General features: G+C 24.8%; 1 protein-coding gene and 1 long non-coding RNA gene across 2 annotated transcripts; one reads left to right on the top strand and one right to left on the bottom strand.

The window, feature by feature from the left end:
* The first annotated feature begins 157 nt into the window (after window positions 1–157).
* Window positions 158–22,811, top strand: LOC135930068 (uncharacterized). Its single transcript, XR_010572718.1, has 4 exons — window positions 158–302; window positions 8,362–8,504; window positions 14,752–14,882; window positions 22,563–22,811. It is a non-coding gene; the product is annotated as an uncharacterized LOC135930068 (long non-coding RNA).
* LOC135930067 (uncharacterized) lies at window positions 170–6,467 on the bottom strand. Its single transcript, XM_065466855.1, has 5 exons — window positions 6,419–6,467; window positions 6,312–6,371; window positions 4,524–4,683; window positions 1,094–1,225; window positions 170–755 (listed from the first exon to the last, which is right to left on the bottom strand). Exons 3-5 carry the CDS (start codon window positions 4,672–4,674, stop codon window positions 358–360), a joined length of 681 nt encoding a protein of 226 aa, XP_065322927.1. The 5' UTR covers window positions 4,675–4,683; window positions 6,312–6,371; window positions 6,419–6,467; the 3' UTR covers window positions 170–357.
* Window positions 22,812–23,013: the final 202 nt, after the last annotated feature.

The raw sequence follows: 23,013 nt of genomic DNA, 5'->3' as shown, positions 1-23,013 counted from the left end.
TATTCATTTTTTGTATTTAACTATTGAAATGTAGTATTTGCTCAATATGTAACATTATATACAAAAATTTCAATAAAAGTTGAACGAACAATCATTGCATTTTAAAAAATTTATTATTTTCAAGTTCAAATTTTTAATTTATGCCATAAAATGATAATTAAAATTTTAAATAAAATTGTTATAAAGTATTTTATATATACATTTTTGATATATAGGTTTTTAATACATATTTTAGTATTGATCTTTTAAAAAAATTCCTAAAAAATATAGAATCTTGTTAGAGATTCCCTGAGATTCGTCAAGTAAAGTTTTCTACATAAATTAAATTATCTACATCATGTTTACTCTATATAATATTTATAAATTTAACAAGATTACAAAAAACACGTTGAATGCCATTAATAATGTTCCTGATATACAGAATTTGATTGATGAGAAAGCTCCTGATTTTGCTTTAATTTTTCCAATTTCGCTTTCAATTTTTTCATCTATTTTTTTGACATTTTCATCAATTGTTTCTTTCTTTTTTTCCGCCTCCTCTATAACCTTTTCTTTGAGGCCCTTAAGTTTAGCTATTTCTTCTTCTGTTCGTGATCCGGGTTCGCAATCATTAATAAGTTCCTCTTTATTGCATCCATCTGATGTGCAGGTTGTGTAACATATTTTTTTAAATTTTCCTTCGGGAGTTCGACCTGTAATGCACTCATCTTTTAAATCTTCTGGGCTGCAGCTTCTTGTAAAAACTGTCACTTTACCTATTTCGCATATAATAAAAGTAGATTAAATTATTAAGATGCACGTTTGAAATATTTATAAAATTGATTCTTCTAGAACTCTTTGTGTCTACTAAGCATATTTAAAGGCTATTTAAAATATTTATATAATTTTGTCTAGATTTTTTTTACAAAACAACATAAGGTTATTTCTAAAACTTGATAAACTTTTAACACATGCAATTTTAATAAATTTTTCCAAAGTACATTAATTTTTGATATATTTTTAACAGGCGAAACCTTGATATTAATAAATATTTAATTTATGTGATATTCAATTCAAAATTTAAGTTAATAAAATATTTTTAAAATGAAATTACCTTGGTTATCTTTTTCTTTGACAGTTATGCAATGATCGTACATTGCGGTAATACATTCTCTTGGCGGTGGTGGATTACATTTACAGTGGGGGTCTGTATCGGTGGAACATTGCACACATTGAAGACTTTTCACTTTAAGAAAAATAAAATAATTCATGAGATTTTAAAACTTTTTTTTCATGATTCAATAGAAATGAATTCTTCATAAAATAAAAATTACGATTTATAAAACAAGACCGCTAATTAATAATTTATAAATGAGATAATATGGTAAATTAAAAAAGCAAAAATACTACAAAAATTAATTATACAGTAAATTTATTAGTTAACAAAAAAAACATAATCAATTTGATAGATCTCACCTTATCGTGTTTTAAAAAAGTTATATAATAAATTTATCATAACTTGAAACCGATTACGACAAATATGTAAACTTAACCATAAAGAGAACGATTAAGATAAAATATGTCAAGGCATTTAATTGACATTGTTATACATATAGCCCTAATTTTATTTTGCTCCAAAACATGTATGTTCAAATTTTGGTTTTAATTTTACAACGAAAATATATTATTGATTTTTCTCATTTGAAATAATTTAAATATCACTATCTAATGTTTTTTTTTAAAAATAAAAATTGGGGTTATTTAAAGAAGTTAAAAGAAAAGCGTAAAATAATATATTGATTTATGGATTTAAGAATAGATTATAGTTTTAAAATCGAGATTGTGATGAGAACTCAAATCTAATATATTATATAAGCTTACCCTATTTTGATATAATTTTGTATTAAAGTAAGTTTTCATAAAATAAACATAATGTTAAAAATTATAGTATATTTTGGTTACATGTGAAAAATTAATGACTTGAGTTATAAGATTTGACTAATCATCAATTAGGCAAGTATGCTTGGTAAATTGTTTATAATAGTATTCTTTCATTAAGTTTTATAGGGGTTCATAGAATCTTGTTTTTAACATTTAAAAACGTACCCTATCTATGTTCATTTTTTGAAATACTTTCCTGGTTTGGCATTATTTTGCAATAAAGGTCGGGCTTAAATTTTTAAATATGATAGCATTATATATTGTCAAATAAATTGATATAGAAATTCTTGCAAGAATAAAGGCGCTTATTTATTTGTTTTATACAATAAAAAAAAATTAAAATTTTGTATAAATAAATTCGAGAATTTTTATTTCGGGTCGGACTTTAAAAATAACTTCGATCGGGATCGGGCCGGACAAATTTTTTAAAAATATTTCGGGGATGCAGATCACCAGTATGCATATTCCTTAAGCCTAGCTATAAAATAAAATGTATCGGAAGTTTATAGCTTATCTAGAAGTCACGCAACTTGTGCAATATATATCTCCTTGGGGTAAAGTTGATCTGGTTATTTTTAAATATTAACACAATATAAAAAGATATTTTTGAGCAAAAGGGAACATTAATAAATAGCTTCAATGTTATGAATATAAATTTAAGAATATTCTAATAGGGGAAGAATAATTGAAATGTACGATGTGCCAAAAAATCATCAAAATGTGTTAGCATAATTTTTTACATTATTATTATACTTAAAAAGTGATGAATAGACAAAATTGCAATATTTTATTCAATTAAACAATATAGTTATGTTTAATTTTTTGACTTACCCTAATGCTAAGCCGCTTTACCTTGGGTGTGGGGTAAAATGGCATTTTACATAATTAATCACAGTTCTTAAAGTATCATAGGTAGAGAGCTAAACGTTTTTTTATTTTATAGATGAGGGAATTGTACATATAAATCTATAATTTTCTCTGTTTAGTTTAAAAATTTTATGGCAAAGCAAAATACTAGTCGTTTTTACCCCTGTCTCCTAAAAAACATTAGATTTGATTCGAAAAATAAATACTCTAGAAACATTTCAAAAATGAAAAATTTATAATACGAATAAATCTTTAAAATTTTTTAATTTTAAAAGATAAAATTTTGAATTCATCTTGAAAGATTTTTTAGGCATGAAAATTTTAAAAGATTTTTTACTAAACATGTTTGAAATTTTAGGTAAAATTTGATCAATCTTTCTTTAAAAAAAAGATTTTCTAACAAATTTTTTTTTCTAAACTCTAGAAATTTTTTTATAAATTTAAAAAGATTTATAGATGTGGAAATAAAGTTTAAAAAAATAAAATGTTCCGTAAGGTGTTATATTTGATTAATTAAATAATAAAGTTTGTAATTATTCTATTCACGGTCATTATAAAATTTGTAATCCGAATTAATGAAGAGTATTAAACATTAATAAATGGCTATTAATGGATATAATTAATAATTGTGAAAATATCGCCATTCAATTCTTATATTTTTGATTAATAACTTTGGAATATATATTTGTTATAAGATATTTGAATATTGTATAATGGAGCCATATTAAGAAATAAACGACAAATTAGTTTAATCAAGGTAAATTATATGTAATGAAAAAATATCTGTAATATTAAGGCTAATATTTAATTAATATTCTATATTTGATTACTTTTTATAAAGAACATTTTAAATATAGATAATTTTAAATATTTGTAAATAAGTTTAAATATTCAATTAGCTTCGAATATTTAGGATAAAAGTCTCTAAAAATTTAAACTACCAATAATACAACCTTTTGGGAGATGTGCCAATTTTGTATTATTAAGGGCTCGAACCGAAAAAAAAAACTAAGAAATAAAGCCATTTTTGGAAAAAACTCAATGATAAATTTGTATGATAGATTTTACTTAACCCTTAAATATGGTCCAATAGACCTATTTTATTTATACTTCCATGTAGTATTGATATTATTTTGTTCAAAAATTCAACCGGTAACATTTCCCAAAATTTCAGTTATTGCCAAAAAGTTTGAGAACAATTACAATTTTTTAAATAGATTTGCAAAAAATTAGCAGATATCAATGAAATTCTTTAAAAAAAAACAGAAAAGCCTAAATAAAAAAATCCTACTGAACGATCTCTTCTTTATAAAAGAGTAAAAAACGAAATACCAGAAAAGCTTAAAAATTCAAAAATGCCCTTATAAATAGTCTTAAAAATATATGAAAATTTAAAAAACCAGAATTGTAAAGGCTTTGCCAAATTGTAAAAGTTAAAAAAATAAAGAGCATGTTTGTAAGATTGGCTAAATATATAAATTTTTATTATAAAATGATAATATTTTATTTATATATGACGTTATTCAATATTTACTGCTTTCCAGTTTTTCTAATTTTACTCCTGAATGATTAATCAATATAAACTTAATAAAAAAATTGACAGGAAAATAGGGAGGTCCATCAAATATTATAAAAGCTCTTAATTTATGAAAATTTTATGTGAAATCTATTAATTTAGAATATTTATTTAATAATTAAATTATTTTACAATATTTCAATAGCATAAAAAAATTTACCTTGACCAATAAGACAAGATAATAATATAGTAGAAATAATGGCAAATATCCTATTGTTTAGAATAGTTGTTCGTAAATATGATTGCTTAAACGTCTTTATTCGTCGTCTCTCATTTGCGTAAATTAAAGATGTAATTTTACAAGTTTCCATAGATGATCTCTATTATAAAAATTGAAAAATTTATATTTTATATGATTATTGCCCCAATACAATTGAAAATAAATTTCTTTTAGTAAATTAGTATAAAATTTTTCAAACAACTTTCATGAAGAACGAAAATATAACTTACTATGTGAATATGCCAAAAAATATAAAATAAACACTTAATTATTTTATTTTTATATTGACAAATTTATGAAATCAAAGATTATTATTTTATTTGACATTAAGAAATTTTACATAATTTTTTATATTTGAAAATATTTCTTTAACCAATGTTATAATATTTTTGTTATCTTTTATTAGATAATAAAAACTGATGAGGATTTTTCAAACATGTGTGGTGGAATAAACTTTAATTAAAAATATGCAAATATTTTTTTATTTATCAATTAAATATAAATAAACTGATAAAATCAAATCAATGAATAATAATAATAGAGTTTAAAAGAAAAGAAAACCAATAATTAAATTTTAATTTATAAGCAAAATTTGCTTCTTTCGTATTTATCCCGAAATAAAAAAAATTATTTATCCGCACGACCCGGCCCTTTATAAATATAGGAAAATTTAATAAAAAAATACAAATAAAAAATATTAGCACCTCTCTTGCAAGTTTTAAATATATCAATTATTTGACAAAACAAATCTGATTTTTTTTAAAAAATATTAGGCCCGACCTAGCTCGATCCCAAAACGGGCCTGGCCGTGATTTGCAGATCTCTAAATTATATAACGTTTTTGGACTAAAAGCTGTTTAACAAAAACATCCGATCCATCTCTTATGGGAAGGGGGGGGGCACTATTATTTATATTTGCGTCATCAATTTTATTGGAGGTCTTTAGGTTCACTTATATTGGGTTTGGCTATGTTATGTTTTTATAAAAATGATTTTGGTATTTCGCCTTTTTTTATAAAAATGTTCCTTTTTAACAATTTTGAATTATTAATAGTCATTATTTTAAAATTATTTTTCTTTCAAATTAGAGCTTATACTATATAGTAGTGTTGTAAACCAAAAAAGAAAAGCTTTAACTGTTATCTTGTGAAAAAGGGAATGTCTTACTCGCTATTCAAAAAATGTAACATGATACTTTACTTAAAATTAGTGGCCCCTACACTTTCTGAGCGAATGAAGCAGAATACCCCCTGAAAAGTACCCCCTTTAAAAGTACCCCCCCCCCTCGAAAAAGTTATAATTATTTTATGACACCCATAAATTTCAAAAATAATTTTTATTGCATCAATTTTTAATATATAATATAAATAAAATGCAAAAAATATATACTTTATAAATATTATTTTTAAATTAATAATTTTAGATAAATTAGGGGAAGAGAAATCTAAAGAATTCATAATTTCATCAATATTTAATTGTTTAATAAATTTGGCCATTTTATAAATATTTCTAAACTTCAACATTTCTTCGAAAATTTGACTTAAATATAAATTTTAAAATTCACAGATATCCTCGATATCTTCTTTAATAATTGATTTTTCTGCCATTCCCTTTGGCGTAAAAAATGATGTTTGATGTAAAATTTCATCGAATTATCATTAAATCTTTCGTTAAACTGCATATGTTGTATTCATTAAAATTTAATAAAGCTAAATTAATATTTATTACTAGTAGAGAGATAATAGGAATTTCTTGTTCTACTTTATCAAATCTCTGCTCTGTGTCTGCCTATAAAAAAATATAGCAGAGATAAAAAATAAGAGTAATTAAATGACCTCAGGCTCACTAATTTCATGATCATTATCAGAATCATCAGATACTATATTTTAACACATTTTCTTTATTATTAGGACACTTTTAAAAGATAATTATATTAATTAAAAATATTTATTATACCAATAGCATTGAATTCCCAATTTTTATTTCTTTTTTCTTAAATTGCGATTTAATACCCTTTATAATAAGATAAGCATAAATAATTAAATATTTAATAAAAAAATTACTTTGCTATTTGTCCAATTTTGAATAACATTTTTAAAAGCTACTATATCAAAGCTTTTCTTTATATCGTTAAAATTAAGCCCACCATGTCTTTTTCTAATGTGATCTATCCATTTATCATCTCTTATATTATGCGATTTGCAATTTTTAATTAGGCATTTGTATTTTCTTTGGTTAATATTTTTAGGCATATTTTAAAATTGGAAAAATAATTTATGACAAGAAATATCGGATAACAACCTAATTTACTAAACATCGACCAAAATTTTCGTCAATATAATTAAATTAAATATTAAGTGGGGCGGAGGGATCTTATTATTACATTTATTTACCAGAAACTTGATCATGATGGATGTAACAAAACAGTAAAAGAATTAAATAATAAAGAAAATTAAAAAAAAAAATTTTTTTTTAATTTTCTTTTAAAAAAACCACTCAAGATTACTGAAAAAGTTGCTTCGGACCCCCCTCCCGTTGTAGAGGCCACTGCTTAAAATACTAAATATTTTAAAAAACTTTATTTTTTTCCCATACATTATAAAAATAAAATTATACAAAAATAATATATTATAAGATAAATACCTTTTTGTAATAATTATATATATTTTTTCAGCATATTGGATTTTCAAAATTTTGATCAGATAAACAAAAGCGCTTAGTGCTCAACACCGATTTCGCGGATACACTTTTAACTGGAAGAAGTGTTGTATTACATTTAATAAACAAAAATTTTAATAGGGGAATTTATAAAATATTTTAAGAATGATCTTTATTTTCAAAACAACTCATTAGATCATCTTCACAGGAATCTTCATTCAGATCTTTGTCTTTTTTTTTTGCCTTTGAGAGAATTTATTCTGAAATCATTTTTTTACGTTCATATATATTTTTTAGATTTGAACTGCTGGACATCTAGATGGAAATATTTGAATTAGGGTGCCATTTAAATTTACAATGTGCAGAGGTAGACTTAGTGCCCATATTTCTTTATTTGCTTAAAAAACGTGTCTTACTAGGGACAGGGTGAGTTAAATTATCTGCATCTAAAGAAATAAGTAGGAGAGACCGAGGTAGGTTGGGACCATAGGCTTAGCCAGGAGAGCAAGGGGAAATCCCTGGTTCAAAAATATGTCACTTTTCGTGAATATCATTTGTTAATAAAAATATCCTCATTGTCCCCCTCCCCACCCCCTATCCCTACAAATGTATGCATATACTTAAAATTCGAAAGAAAGAATGAAAATGTTAATAATTTTATTAACTAAAACTTATACTTAATATTATTTTGGAAAAAATATTAATATACAAAAAAGACAGCTTATTTTTTATACCATCTCTTGTTTGTAGTAAATTAAAAATTGTATTTATAATTGAATGATTTTACATATATTTCAATGAAATAATAATTATATATATGTATTTTTAGAATGTAATATACTATGAATTACTTCATTAGTTAATTATATATGTTTTATAATGATTTTATATGTATATATTATATAATATCTGGTTAAGGTTTAGCTACCTAACATTTATGGAGATATTATCATGATCCTTTTGTATATATTTTTTTCAGTGATTGCATTTTGACTGATGTTTTATGTATTATGTGTGAATAACCCGAAAGAATCATTAACCAATTAAATAAATTGGTAACCAATTTTGTACATTTTAAATAATGATAATAAGTTATTTTTATTAAAATAATATTTTCTAGGACCCGCCAAAAGGGGGACTAGAGGGTTATTAATTCCCCTTCTCTCTTAGGAATATTCTGGCTACCCATATAATTGGATCAACCCTGAATAATTTCAATAATATTAAACGAATCTGAACATCTATTTAATCATCAAAGTACAGGTTATTTAATATATATTTTATAGAAATTATACATTTTTATAAAATTTTAATTAGAAAGAATTTTTTTTAGCCCAGCCTTGCTATACTCTGGGTTTTTTGGTCTAACAATAAATGATAATTGGTCCACCAAAGGAATGAGGGTCTAAAAATAAAATAAAATTTATTTTTATATTAGGGGAGACCGGGGTAAAGCGATTGACGGGGTAACAATGTTAACGCGAATAACCTTTTAACCCTTGAGCACAATGATTTTAAATTTGGTGTGAAAATGTATTTTTATATCTAATTTCTTACCTATGTTCATCTTTTAAAAAACTTTTCTGGTTTTATATATTTTGTCAAAAAATTGTTTTTTACCCAAAAAATATAAAAATCATTCTCTAGTATATTTTGCTTTTAGTAAAATATACATATCCTCAGGATTCAAAATTTGGCACACATGTTCATTAATGTATTAGCTATAAAATAAAATTTATCTGACATCTATAGCTATATTAGAAGTCACGCAATAACGATATTTATAATATATGTCACCTTGGGGTAAAGCTGTTATGGGTAAAACGGTTAAAATATATAATTATTCACATTAAATTTTTCTTTCATTCATTTATTATAATTTTTATTGTATCAATCAAATAATGAGAAATTATAAAAGAAAAACAACATTCAGAGATGTAAGTATAATAGATGAAGCCATAAAATATAAAATAACAATAACACTTTATTGAATTTGTCTGCTAAAATATAAAATACCTGATACAACATTGAGAAGAATATATAAAAATGGTATTTAAAGTTCAGATCATAAACAAATAATTACAAATTAAGAAGAATCTAGATTGGTCATTTATGGGATTAACGCCTAGACATAATTAAATTATATTGTTTGTATTTGAATTGAGTATTAATTAATAAATATATTATATATTTCAATTGAGCATTACTAATAAAGCTACCAAATTAATATTGAAATTTGAAATTATTTATTCAGAGAAAAAAAAAGATATCAAAAAAGAATTGTTTATGTGTCATTTGCAATCAAAACTACAAAAATAGATGAATGGTTAAAATGTACAATGTGCCTTGAATGGGCGCATTCTAAATGTGCTAATTATGATAACTACTTTACATGTCCTTATTGTATTGATTAGTTTGTAAATAAAAATCATAAATATATCTTAAATTTGTAATATTTGTTAAATAAAACGATAAATATATGTCAAATATTATTTTAACCACTTTACCCTAATGCTTATCCATTTTACCCTGTACCCAGGGTAAAATGGCGAAAATGAGTAGTTTGACATAACTAATCATAACTCCTAAAATATTATAGGTAGAGGGCTACTCTTTTTTTTATCTAGTAGATAAGGAATGGGGCTATACATTGAACTATAATTTGTTGTGTTTGACTTTTGTTTAAAATTTTTTTGATAAATATGCAAAATGCCTATCGTTTTACCCCGGTCTCCCCTACTATAATCAGAGATCTGCAGAGGTATCATTTGCACGTCCCGGCTCGAATTTTTTTTAAATATATTTTTTTTTTGGCCCGGCTTTGTTTTATATTTTTAGGTCCAGCCGGGTGGGTATTTTTTTAAAGTATATTAAATTTATTTTTATTTTTATTTATAGCTAGCAATTTAAAATATTCAGTTTTAGAATATACGCCCACCCGCCCGGGTATATTTATAAAAAAAATACGGCCGTGCCCCATTATAATACTAGAGGCAATAAGGATATTAATTTATTGATAAAATCATAATACGCAATAATTAAGTAAATTAAATTGAATTTGTAAATTTTAAGAAATTTTATGAAATAATTAATATTAGATTGATAAATATTCATTGAAAATTATTTGCATTAGTGTTAATCAAAATAAAAAATAAATATGAAATAATTAATAGCCCAGCCCACTAACTTAAAATATCATTCAGAATTATATTAATCCATGTTTTATTATTGTGAAAAATTGTCAGATTAAAAAAATGGGTTTTAACTTTTCCAAAATTTATTTATTAAGATTTTAAATTATTTATTTATAAATCTAAACGATTTGAAATTACTTTATGTTACTTTTGGTATGTTAAACCCTATTTTCCTCTGTAAAAATTAAAATATTAAATATTTTTCAAATCTTCTCTAGCCAATCACGTATGAAGTAATAAAATAGGTATGAACTGCCGACATATTCTTTATAAAATAAATTATTATTAGAGAATATAATTAACATTTCTTGATTGATTCAATATTAATTAGATTAACCATCTTGTGTGTAAAAAATTCAATGACAAAAATAAATAAAAATTACCTTGGTGGTTGATCTAAATTACAAACTCGTTTAAAAATTAAAATAATTATGTAATATAAAATAATATCTATTTTTTCCAAATTTAAAAACACGTTACTGGTTATCTTTTGAAACAAGTGAAGAATAACGTCCCTTTTCCTCTAAAAGGTAATGCCATTAGTAACGACGTTACTTGACAGCTCTAATTTATAGTGATATATTATATATATTGGGGGAGGGATGTTTGGGGTGGGGGTGAAATTTTATTTGCTTAAAGTCATATTAACGAGAACAGACAAATTTTCTATCTGGGAGGAGGGAATTTCCCACTTTCCCGCCCCTTAATTCGGCGCCTGGCATCCGTTAAATAACACCAATCAGTATCTAAATTGAGAAATTATATACTAGGAAGTTGTCTTAAAATTTTCACTCCTATATTTAAAAATAGTAAGCATAATATTTTTACAAGGGTTATAAGAGTAAAATTAATAGTATCTATTACATTTATATGATAATTTATTTTATAAAGTTTACACACGGTCTATGGCCCAGAAAATTTGCAATTTGCATAATACCATTACATTACCGAATAATAAAAAAATTACGGACAAAAATAAAATGTTGAAAGTCATAATAAAATAATATATTTAAAAGCTAGAACCAAAATGAAATTAAATTTTTATAAAGGATTAAATATCAGAGTTAAATATTAGTAATAATTAAAATATAGAAATATTAATATTCATGATTTATATTTAATACATATAAAATAGATAATAAAATAAATATTTTAAGGTTGAGATATATTTTCTAATTCCAAAAAGGTCGGGTCACACATAGCCTGGGTTTAGATCTGAAAAAATTTTATCACTGAGTTTTGGGTGGGTCTGGTCAAAGAAAAAGATACCTTGCAGAGCTCTAGTTTGACAGTACGATTGTTGGAACTTTTTTACAGAAATATTGCAATAATATAATCATTTCTTTCTACCAATATGGAATTATTTTTATACCATATAGTAATGTTAACTAAAGAGGTTATATTAGGGTCGCAACCTAAAAAAAATAAATAAAATTATTTAAACATATGCTTTCAAATAAAAAATTAATTTTTATAATATTTATTTTTTCAATCTAAATTTTATTTTTAAAGTAAGTGTAGGGTTAGTTTTTTGAGCACGGGAGATAAATTACCGAATTATATCCTGAACTGAATGAACTAGGATTTTCCTCAATTTTTGAATTTTTGATATACAACTTTTTTTAATTCATGTTTTAAATTTTAATTTGGTTGACTAATTTTGTTAAATTTATATGATTAAAAGAAAATATATAATTAAAAATTTATTACAAGTTTCAGAAACTCAAAAAGTTTTCTTGGATACGATTTGAATAAATAATAATATTTTTAAAAAAAGTTGCACGATACCCTTCAATTGGAGCAATCTTCTAAAATTTTAAGGAATTAATGGTACTGATGGGTTGAAACTGAACACCCGAACCATGATGCTTACCATTTTTGGGAAGAGTTAGAATTAAATTTAGTGTTGCCAATCAATTTATACGCTTTTAGGACACGGTTAAATTAAGAAAAAATATTGCCTATGCAGAATTTGCTTATAGAAGAAGTTAGAAAGGTTTGACCCTCTTCTTTACCTAAACTAATACAAAAAACTTGATGGTAGATATGATGTAGTTAAGAGTTCAAGTTGCCCCAGAATCTTTAGTACTGAATGAAAACTTCAAAAATACTAATTAATTATTACATCTAATATACACATTTCTTTGAAATTATAGATGTTACTGTAAAATAAAAATAAATCAAAATAGGAGAGATCAGAGTTATATATTACCCAAAAATTTGAAGGGCTATAAAAAAAAATAGGAAAATATTTTTCAAATAATTCAAACGTTTTAATTTTTTGGTAGGGTTGATATTAATAAAGGAAAAATTCTTACATTTTATTCTATAAAATTTTAAAAAAAAGGAAAATTTAAGAAAACATTCTAGATACCTTTTAGTATTTCGCGGTGCGAGGTCTAACGTTGCTTTATTTTTAGACTTTTATTAATCTTATAGAAAAATGTCAGTAATCCATGCAAATAAATGAAATATCAAATATATAAAATGTATCAGGTTATCCATATTACAGTGAAATATGTGTTATTATATTAAAATATATAACAAATGGCGGGGGGGGGGGGGTAAACAAACAAAGATTTTATATTAATTTATAAACTTTTATAGAGGGAAGGTAATTAAATAAGCTTAAACTTCATGTTTTAATATCAAAAAAGAAATTATGTTGAAAATTTTTATAAATCACAATTTTTTAAAAAATTGTTTGATCTTGAAATAACTTAAATTTTTTTTTGTTAATCTTGTCAAATAAAAAAATTAATTCAAAAGATAAAATTGTTGGGAATATTATCCAACTCTTACGTGTATTTATTCATTATGATGACACTGAAGTTGTGTTATCGCAGTCAACTGATTAAATTAATTAGGATTTTATAAGAAATAATCCAAAATGAACGAAATTGTGAAAAAACATGTAATCAAACCATGAGTTATTTATATCACCGATAAAATTTAAATTTGTAAGAAATAATATTCTTTCAAAAATGACCCAAAATTTTCTTATTTCCTACCTTTTCCGACCCACCCCAAAAATATGAAATAATAATTTTCCATCCCACTAATTGGTAGCTTGAGTTTTGGAGATCCTATAATCTTCATAACTAGCGTTTGCAATTGTCCGGTCCCGTCCCTTTTTTCTAAAATGAGAACGGACCGATGGACCGCTAAGTCAAGTGAGACCTGACCGTGGGACCATTCGTACAGTCCGGTCGGTCCGGTCCCATCTAAAAAATTTTTTTTATTAATCTACAAAAGTTTTATTCTGCATTAAATTTATTAAAAATGAAAAGTGTTAAATTACCAATATTTTAATTATGTCATCAAAGCATTTATATTATATTATTCAATACAAATACCTAATATTTCAAAAGAATATTAAAGTAAAAATTTATTGAATATAATTTAAAACAATTTGATTTATATATTTTATTAGTTTTTTGATATATATATAATAAGAGATATTTGGTTATAAAATAAATTATATATAAACAAATATTTTAATTATCTTCTAAAAAATCAAAAATTATTCCATTTTTTATCGATTCAAGTGTCATTATAGATTGAACCATCTTTGGATTCTATTTCGTTTTTTTGTTATTTTATCATTTTTAGATGTACATTAACTAAAAAGCAATTCATAGTATAGTAAACTTTTATCTTCTTTAATCGGTCGTCGGTCAGACCGGACTGTGTTGTCGGATCGAACCGATCCGTGGGACCCAAGAGTCTGATGAGATTGAATAGGACCGGACTATTGGAAGCACTATAAATAACCTAATACACTTATTGAAATCTAAAAAGCCCGCAAGTCGGGTTGGGTAAATTAAAATTATACCAGCAAAATTTGTCCAATATTTCTTACCTGCCGAAGCGAGCCGGGCTTTGCTTTATATTTTAAAAAGGTATCATCATGGAGGTCGAGGAACAAATGGAATAATTTGATATATTTTAATTATATTTTTTATGTATTAATTATTTTATCGAAATTATTATTACGGTTTATAGTATAGATTAAATTTAAGAAGCTCTAAAATATTTTCAAATATTAAAAACTTAATAAGAAAAACAAAGGTAAATAATCTTTAAATTTCATCATGCTAGACTAAAACTTAATCAATTATCTTACTTGAGCATTATCAAAGAAGAACAAAAAAAATTATGATTTTATATCATACTAAATTAAATTATCTTTGCATAAGAAATTTTTGCTCTGCCTTTGTTAGGTCCAATATGTTTATAAATCAAATCAATGAATCTTTATTTACCTCCTTTTATTGTATATTTAATAAAAAAAATATTTCACTGTATATGTGTAGAACTTGTTGCCACTTAGAATAGCGATATAATTTACGGAAAACAAGTAAACTATCTTCATACTATCAGTCGTGACAATAAAGAAACTAGTGGCTTTTGGTATTCATTTAAGTCCCAAAGAGTAAGCGCCAATGTAAATAATATTTAAATATATTTTATTTTCTAATTTATCAAGTTATGAACTCTTATAAACAATTCAGATACTTTTTTCGACAATTTTTAATATATTTTGGAATAAATACGATGTTAAATCCCTCGCATTAATAATAGTGTTGAGGGTTTTCATAGTGGGTTTAAACGTACATTTCTCGCACCCTCTAATATATACTTTATAGATTGAATCAAAAGTAATCAAAATAATAACGAAATAAAGTACAATAAATTATTTATTGGATTGAACCAGCTAAGGAAAATTTAAGATATAAAAAATGATTTAGCGGATTAAATGTTTAATTAATAATTTTAAATATAATCCTAATGATATTATGTTATACTTAGATAGAATCGTAAGATGTTTAAAATCTTAATTATAATATTATTTTTTTTATATTGTATATTATATTATATATAGATATTTCTTATATATACATAAAACCTTACATTATTTATTTTTAAATATCCTCATTTGTGGTATCCCGTCTTTACAGAGAATCTTATAGAGAATGCAAATATAGAGAAACTTTTATAGAAAAAATAATTGTAGAGAATGTCGTTTATAAAGAATATCGTTTATAGAGAATGATTTTATAGAGAAACTTTTAAAGAGAAAACAATTATAGAGAATGTCGTTTATAGAGAATCTCATTTATAGAGAACGTTTATAGAGAATGATTTTATAGAGAATTAGAAACTTTTATATAGATAAACTTTTATATAGAGAAAACAATTATATTTGAATGTCGTTTATAGAGAATCTCGTTTATAGAGAATGATTTTATAGAGAATATTTTACAGAGAATTGTTTTACAGAGAATTATTTTATAGAGAATTGTTTTAGTGCGAATTATTGGTTCCACATCTTTATAGAGAAACCATTATAGAGAATGTATTTTATAGAGAAACATTTATAGAGAAAACAATTCTAGAGAATGCATTTATAGAGAATTGTTTTAAAGAGAATGTAGTTTATAGAGAATGTTTTATAGAGAATGTTTTATATAAAGAATAATTTTTATAAAGAATTAATTTATAGAGAATGATTTTATAGAGAATGCCATTTATAGAGAATGCCGTTTATAGAGAATGGTTTTATAGAGAATGCCGTTTATAGAGAATGGTTTTATAGAGAATGTAATTTATAGAGGATGATTTTAAAGAGAATTATTTTATAGAGAATGTCCTTTATAGAGAATGACTTCAAAGATATTTTAAAGAGAATTACTTTTATAGAGAATTATTTTGTGGAGAATTATATTGTAGAAAATTACATTGTAGAGAATTATTTTGTAGAGAATTATTTGTAGATCTTAATTTTATAGAGAAATATTATATATGGGACAATTATAGAGTTCAAAAATTTTATGCGGGATTTGAAAAAAACACCCCCCCCCCCTTTTAACAGAAAAGTTTGAATAAATAATTAGTCCTAGTGATACGAAGAAATTTAAATATTAATGATAATTATACTTGCTTATAACCAGATCTATCTACCAATAATAAAAGGACACTTAACCATTCAAACAATGTTAAACAGGACCTTTTACCACAGGGTAAGGGGTTATAATTCAAGTTAGACATTGAAGTTAAAAGGGGTAGTTTGTATTTGGAATTCCGTTATGTTTAACAAGTGCAAAAACCTATAAAAAACATTTTAAACTTTTTGATTCATCTTTCTCTAAACTGATAAGGAGTTTACGGCTTGTAATAAGAAATTTTCATTTTACTAAAAACAATTTAGAGAAAAAGGTGTATTATTTTAAATTTTGTCGATGTATAATTTTTAGGTAAGAGTTTGAACTATCATTTTGTATTTTGTAAATTCAGATACAATTATTTTCGGACCTATGATGATTTCGACAGAAATTGATCCAACCACCCCCTAGTGTTCCCTCCTACCATGTGAATATTAGACAGTACTCTAGTGTTCTTAACTTAATTTTGGTAAGGCGATAGTTTGATGGGTATTGTTTTATTTTTTGTTGTTATTTGCATTTAAAATCATTAATTGAGTGCGTTTTTTAAATTTAAAAATCTAATTTTGCAAGTAATGCACCTGAATAAGTGTAACATACCCACCCTTAATGTTGCGCAATCGGTTAATTTTAGGCAATTCCAAAACGGTTAGCCAATTAGGCCAAAAAATCGGCTAAGCATAATTAGGCTTAGCATAAAAATAGGCGAAAACGAATAGTCAAAAATTAGGCATCGGCTAAGGAGCTCGGTTAATCACTCGTCATATATCGTTACTTAATAAATTTATAAAATAATTTTACTAGGCTTAGTGTTGCATAACGCAGACGGGCGATTAGCCTAACTCCCACTCCCTACATTTTGTCTAATTGTTTTAGGCGATTTTTCGGTTAAGACAAATTAGGTTTAGCTGATTTTTAAGCTACTAACATTACTTATAAATTTCAGATTAATGTAAATTAAAATTTCTTCAGAAGTTCAATATAATCTTCTGAAATTTATAGGGTGGGTATTCTACACATATTGGAATGCATTTTCGGCAAAATCAGATTTAAAATTTAATAAAACGCGCTCAATTTATGATTTAAAATGCAAAAAATGGAACAAAATAACCATCAAACTATCGCCCTTACCTTAATTTTTACTAAATTATATAGATTTTCATTATAAATTATTAAATACAAAAAATTTTGGCGAAATCGTATGAAATTCCCAGGGTAGATTCTCTTCGGAATAGATTTGGTAAAATCAGATTTATCAGGGAAATTATAAACGCGAACTATAAATCAGAGACCTACAGGCCCTTTAAATCCGGCCCGGATACACGGACTGGGCTGTATTTTAATTTTTTTAAATATACTCGGGCCGAGCCTAAAATTTTATTTTTTTAATTACACGGGCCGGGTCAAATAAGCTTTTTTTTTAAAAACTCGGGCCAGGCCATATATTTTAAAACCAAATATTTTAAATCACCATTATTATCTAGGCAAAAATATATAATATATTTTTAAAAAATCGGGGCCGGGCCATGCATATTAAAATAATGCACATAGCAACTAAATATTGACAAAATTTTCTAAAAAAATTGGCGTAAGGCTGGCTTTGTTGCCAATAGTTTTTTTTTTAAATTGCTACTCTACTAGAAGTTATTAAGATTATTACTAACTTAGTAATTATTTATTTTTGTGAATAACTTAATTTTTCCAACTTATCTTATTGCTTTCCAAGTGATGGTGTAGGACATTGCTTTTTTGGAAATTTTTCTTAAGCCTACTTTGATGTTTTCCTTTTCTAAATGTATTTGATATTTCGCATCAAATATATATAATAATAAAATATTCTACATTGTAATTAAAAAAAATCTCAAAGCCTCTTATTGAGTAGATTTTCCAGATTAAATATCCTTAGCCTCTTATTGAGTAGATTTTCCAAATAAATATCCTGAAATATATTTTTAATAAATTATATTAGATTAAATCTGGTTTAATAAGTGCCAAAAAAAAAGAATTAGACGGTAAATGGTCATATTTGAGAAAATTTATTTCTAAAATAATTCATTTTCTATAAAATCATTCTCTGTAAAATTCTTCAATATAAAATTATTAATCCTTCCCTATAAAATAATTCGCACTAAAACAATTCTCTGTAAAACAATTCTCTGTAAAACAATTCTCTGCAAAAATATTCTCTATAAAATCATTCTCTATAAAAGAGATTCTCTATAAAATCATTCTCTGTAAATGAGATTCTCTATAAACGACATTCTCTATAATTGTTTTCTCTTTAAAAGTTTCTCTAAAAAATAAATTCTCTATAAAATCATTCTCTATAAACGAGATTCTCTACAAAATCATTCTCTATAAACGAGATTCTCTACAAAATCATTCTCTATAAATGAAATTCTCTATAAACGACATTCTCCATAATTGTTTTCTCTTTAAAAGTTTACAAAATAAATTCTCTATAAAATCATTCTCTATAAACGATATTATTTATAAACGACATTCTCTACAATTGTTTTCTCTATAAAGGTTTCTCTATATTTGCATTCTCTATAAAAGATTCTCTGTAAAGACGGGATACCCGAATTATTTTATAGAGAAGGATTTTATAGAGAATAATTTTATATTGAAGAATTTTATAGAGAATGATTTTATAGAAAATGAATTAAGTATTTTAAAAATAAATTTTCTTAAATATGACCATTTACCGTCTAATTCTTTTTTTTTGGCACTTATTAAACCAGATTTAATCTAATATAATTTATTAAAAATATATTTAAGGATATTTAATTGGAAAATTTACTCAATAAGAGAAGGATATTAATCTGGAAAATCTACTCAATAAGAGGCTTTGAGATTTTTTTTAATTACAATGTAGATATTTTATCATTATATATATTTGATGCGAAATATCAAATAAATTTAGAAAAGAAAAATATCAAAGTAGGCTTAAGAAAAATTTTGAAAAAAGCAGTGTCCTACACCATCACTTGGAAAGCAATAAGATAAGATAAATTAAGGTATTCACAAAAATAAATAATTACTAAGTTAGTAATAATCTTAGTAACTTATTTATTGCATTAATTCTTTATTCAAATTTTCAAATTTTTTCGATCAAATAAAATTAATTCAAAATAGTTCCATAATCCAAAATATATAATTATTATTCATAACAAATGCATATATACATTGTATATAAATATAAATATAAATTTAATAATATAATTTTAAAATATTAAAAATATAATTAAACATTTAAATTAATATTGTGGGACAATGCCCTTAGGTAATCTAACATGAGCCTTGAATAGTAATCTTCGACTATTCTATGCACCCGTTGAGCTCTTTCCCGATTTTGTTTTTTTGAGAGTGGAGTCAATAGTCCCAAAGAATATTGCTCCAATTTATAGCAATTAAGGCTATCATCTTCATCTTTGAGAGCTAAAAATTAAATAAGATTTTTAAAATTTTAAAATATAATATATATTTCATACTTTTGATAAATTTCCAAATGGTTGGATGATGGGAACTTATATGGGAAGAAAAACTTCGGTGCCAACCTTCTACTGCATTGTTGGTATTTGGAGCTCGCATCAGAGCGGAATCATGGCAATTCCATAATGAAATACTAAACAATGTTGATCTCCTATCCATTGCTATCATTTTGCCTATACATGTCTCCTCGAAGTATTCTATCAAAGGTTGGAGAATATCCCGCCTTTCTTGATAGAATTCGGAACCAACTAGCACCTCGAATCCGTGGATTATGTCGTCCACTGGCACATATGCCAGTGATAACATCTTAATTTGCAAAGCAAAATTAAGCTCTGTCATATATGACATACAAATTATTACATTTTTTTGAACGGGGCGCCATATGCATTGAGACATATGGAAGAAACATCCACCCACTTCCCTCATTTCCTATACAACATCAAAATTAGAAAAACAGAATTCCAAATACAAACTACCCCTTTTAATTTCAATGTCAAACTTGAATTATAACCCCTTACCCTATGGTAAAAGTCCTGTTTAACATTGTTTGAATGGTTAAGTGTCCTTTTATTATTGGTAGTCGGTCTATAGATCTGGTTATAAGCAAGAATAATTATCATTAATATTCAAATTTCTTCGTATCATTATGGCTAATTATTTATTCAAACTTTTTTGTTGGGGGAGGGGGGGGGGGGGTGTTTCTTTCAAATCCCGCATAAATTTTTTGAACTCTATAATTGTCCCATATATAATATTTCTCTATAAAATCAAGATCTACAAAATAATTCTCTACAATGTAATTCTCTACAATATAATTCTCTACAATGTAATTCTCTACAATATAATTCTCTACAAAATAATTATCTATAAATGTAATTCTCTTTAAAATCATTCTCTATAAACAACATTCTCTATAAAATCATTCTCTTTAAAGTCATTCTCTATAAAGGACGTTCTCTATAAAATAATTCTCTTTAAAATCATTCTCTATAAATTACATTCTCTATAAAACCATCCTCTATAAACGACATTCTCTATAAAATCATTCTCTATAAATTAATTCTCTATAAAAATTATTCTCTATATAAAACATTCTCTATAAAACATTCTCTATAAAACATTCTCTATAAAACATTCTCTATAAAACATTCTCTATAAAACATTCTCTATAAAACATTCTCTATAAAACATTCTCTATAAAACATTCTCTATAAAACATTCTCTATAAAACATTCTCTATAAAACATTCTCTATAAAACATTCTCTATAAAACATTCTCTATAAAACATTCTCTATAAAACATTCTCTATAAAACATTCTCTATAAAACATTCTCTATAAAACATTCTCTATAAAACATTCTCTATAAAACATTCTCTATAAAACATTCTCTATAAAACATTCTCTATAAAACATTCTCTATAAAACATTCTCTATAAAACATTCTCTATAAAACATTCTCTATAAAACATTCTCTATAAAACATTCTCTATAAAACATTCTCTATAAAACATTCTCTATAAAACATTCTCTATAAAACATTCTCTATAAAACATTCTCTATAAAACATTCTCTATAAAACATTCTCTATAAAACATTCTCTATAAAACATTCTCTATAAAACATTCTCTATAAAACATTCTCTATAAAACATTCTCTATAAAACATTCTCTATAAAACATTCTCTATAAAACATTCTCTATAAAACATTCTCTATAAAACATTCTCTATAAAACATTCTCTATAAAACATTCTCTATAAAACATTCTCTATAAAACATTCTCTATAAAACATTCTCTATAAAACATTCTCTATAAAACATTCTCTATAAAACATTCTCTATAAAACATTCTCTATAAAACATTCTCTATAAAACATTCTCTATAAAACATTCTTTATAAAACATTCTCTATAAAACATTCTCTATAAAACATTCTCTATAAAACATTCTCTATAAAACATTCTCTATAAACTACATTCTCTATAAAATAATTCTCTATAAATATAATTATTTTCTCTATAAATGTTTCTCTATAAAATACATTCTCTATAATGGTTTCTCTATAAAGACGTGGAACCCTCATTTGTCATTTAAATCATTTGTTGCCATTTACTAAATAAAATAATATTCTTTTTGTGATTCTAACTCTGTAATTTGGTATACTTGTTTGAATAGTTGGATTTTTTTGTTTATACTTCATTTTCTAAACGAGGAATCATAATCCTAAAAATTTTGGTTTGATCATTAATTATTTAAGAACTATACCAAACCTACATAATAAAAAGTTGACGCTTAACACGTTCATTGGTGCTTATTAGTATTGGCGCTTATTAACACTCATTGGCACTTATTATTACTCATTGCGACTTATTAATATTCATTGGATTATTAGTCATTGACGCTTATTAGTACTCATTGGGATAAATTAGCATTCTTTGCGGCTTATTGGCTTTCTTAGCGCTTATTGGTGCTCTTAGGCGAAAAACTATTGGCGAAAAGCTTTGCTGGCATATTAATTTTTGTTATTTCATCCTTTTCCCCATGTATCATACATTTTTTAAAAATTTATTCGATGCATGTAGTAATATTATTTATATTCTTATATTTTTATGGTCTTTTTTTAATAATATTACCATTCTATCAAGATAATGAAAGGGTCTTATATAATCTTATAACATATTATGAAGCGAATTGGATTGGGAAAATTCTTCGTATTGGAGAAAGACAACCACCAAGGTTTGATGCTCTACGGTTAGAATAATCGTTAACCCGAAGCAAAAATTTTAAAATATATTTCTGGTACGCAACCCCCGAGATCAAGAAAGAGGTATCAGGATATGGCTGAAAATATTATATTAATTGTATCTGACTATGTAAATCGCCCGATTAATGATCATTTAAGGGGGATCGCATATAATTTTAATTTACGAATTAAATGTTTTTTTTAATGGCATGTTTTGTATAGTAGTGTATTTATATATTCTATATAAATAAATTAAAAAATTGTGCGTTAATTCATTTTTGATTTATATAATAGAAAAAAATTAGCCTAAGCATAATATTTTTTTAAAAAGGATTAATAGAATTTATGGATTTTTAATAAATCTAAGAGTCAGTTTTAATTTGATTTTTTTTGTA

Source organism: Gordionus sp. m RMFG-2023, chromosome 5 (genome assembly GCF_954871325.1).
Source record: "Gordionus sp. m RMFG-2023 chromosome 5, tfGorSpeb1-WG-v2, whole genome shotgun sequence".
Lineage (NCBI taxonomy): Eukaryota > Metazoa > Nematomorpha > Gordioida > Chordodea > Parachordodidae > Gordionus > Gordionus sp. m RMFG-2023.
The sequence above is the reverse complement of the archived record's forward strand: the minus strand, read 5'-3'. Positions and strand labels throughout refer to the sequence as shown.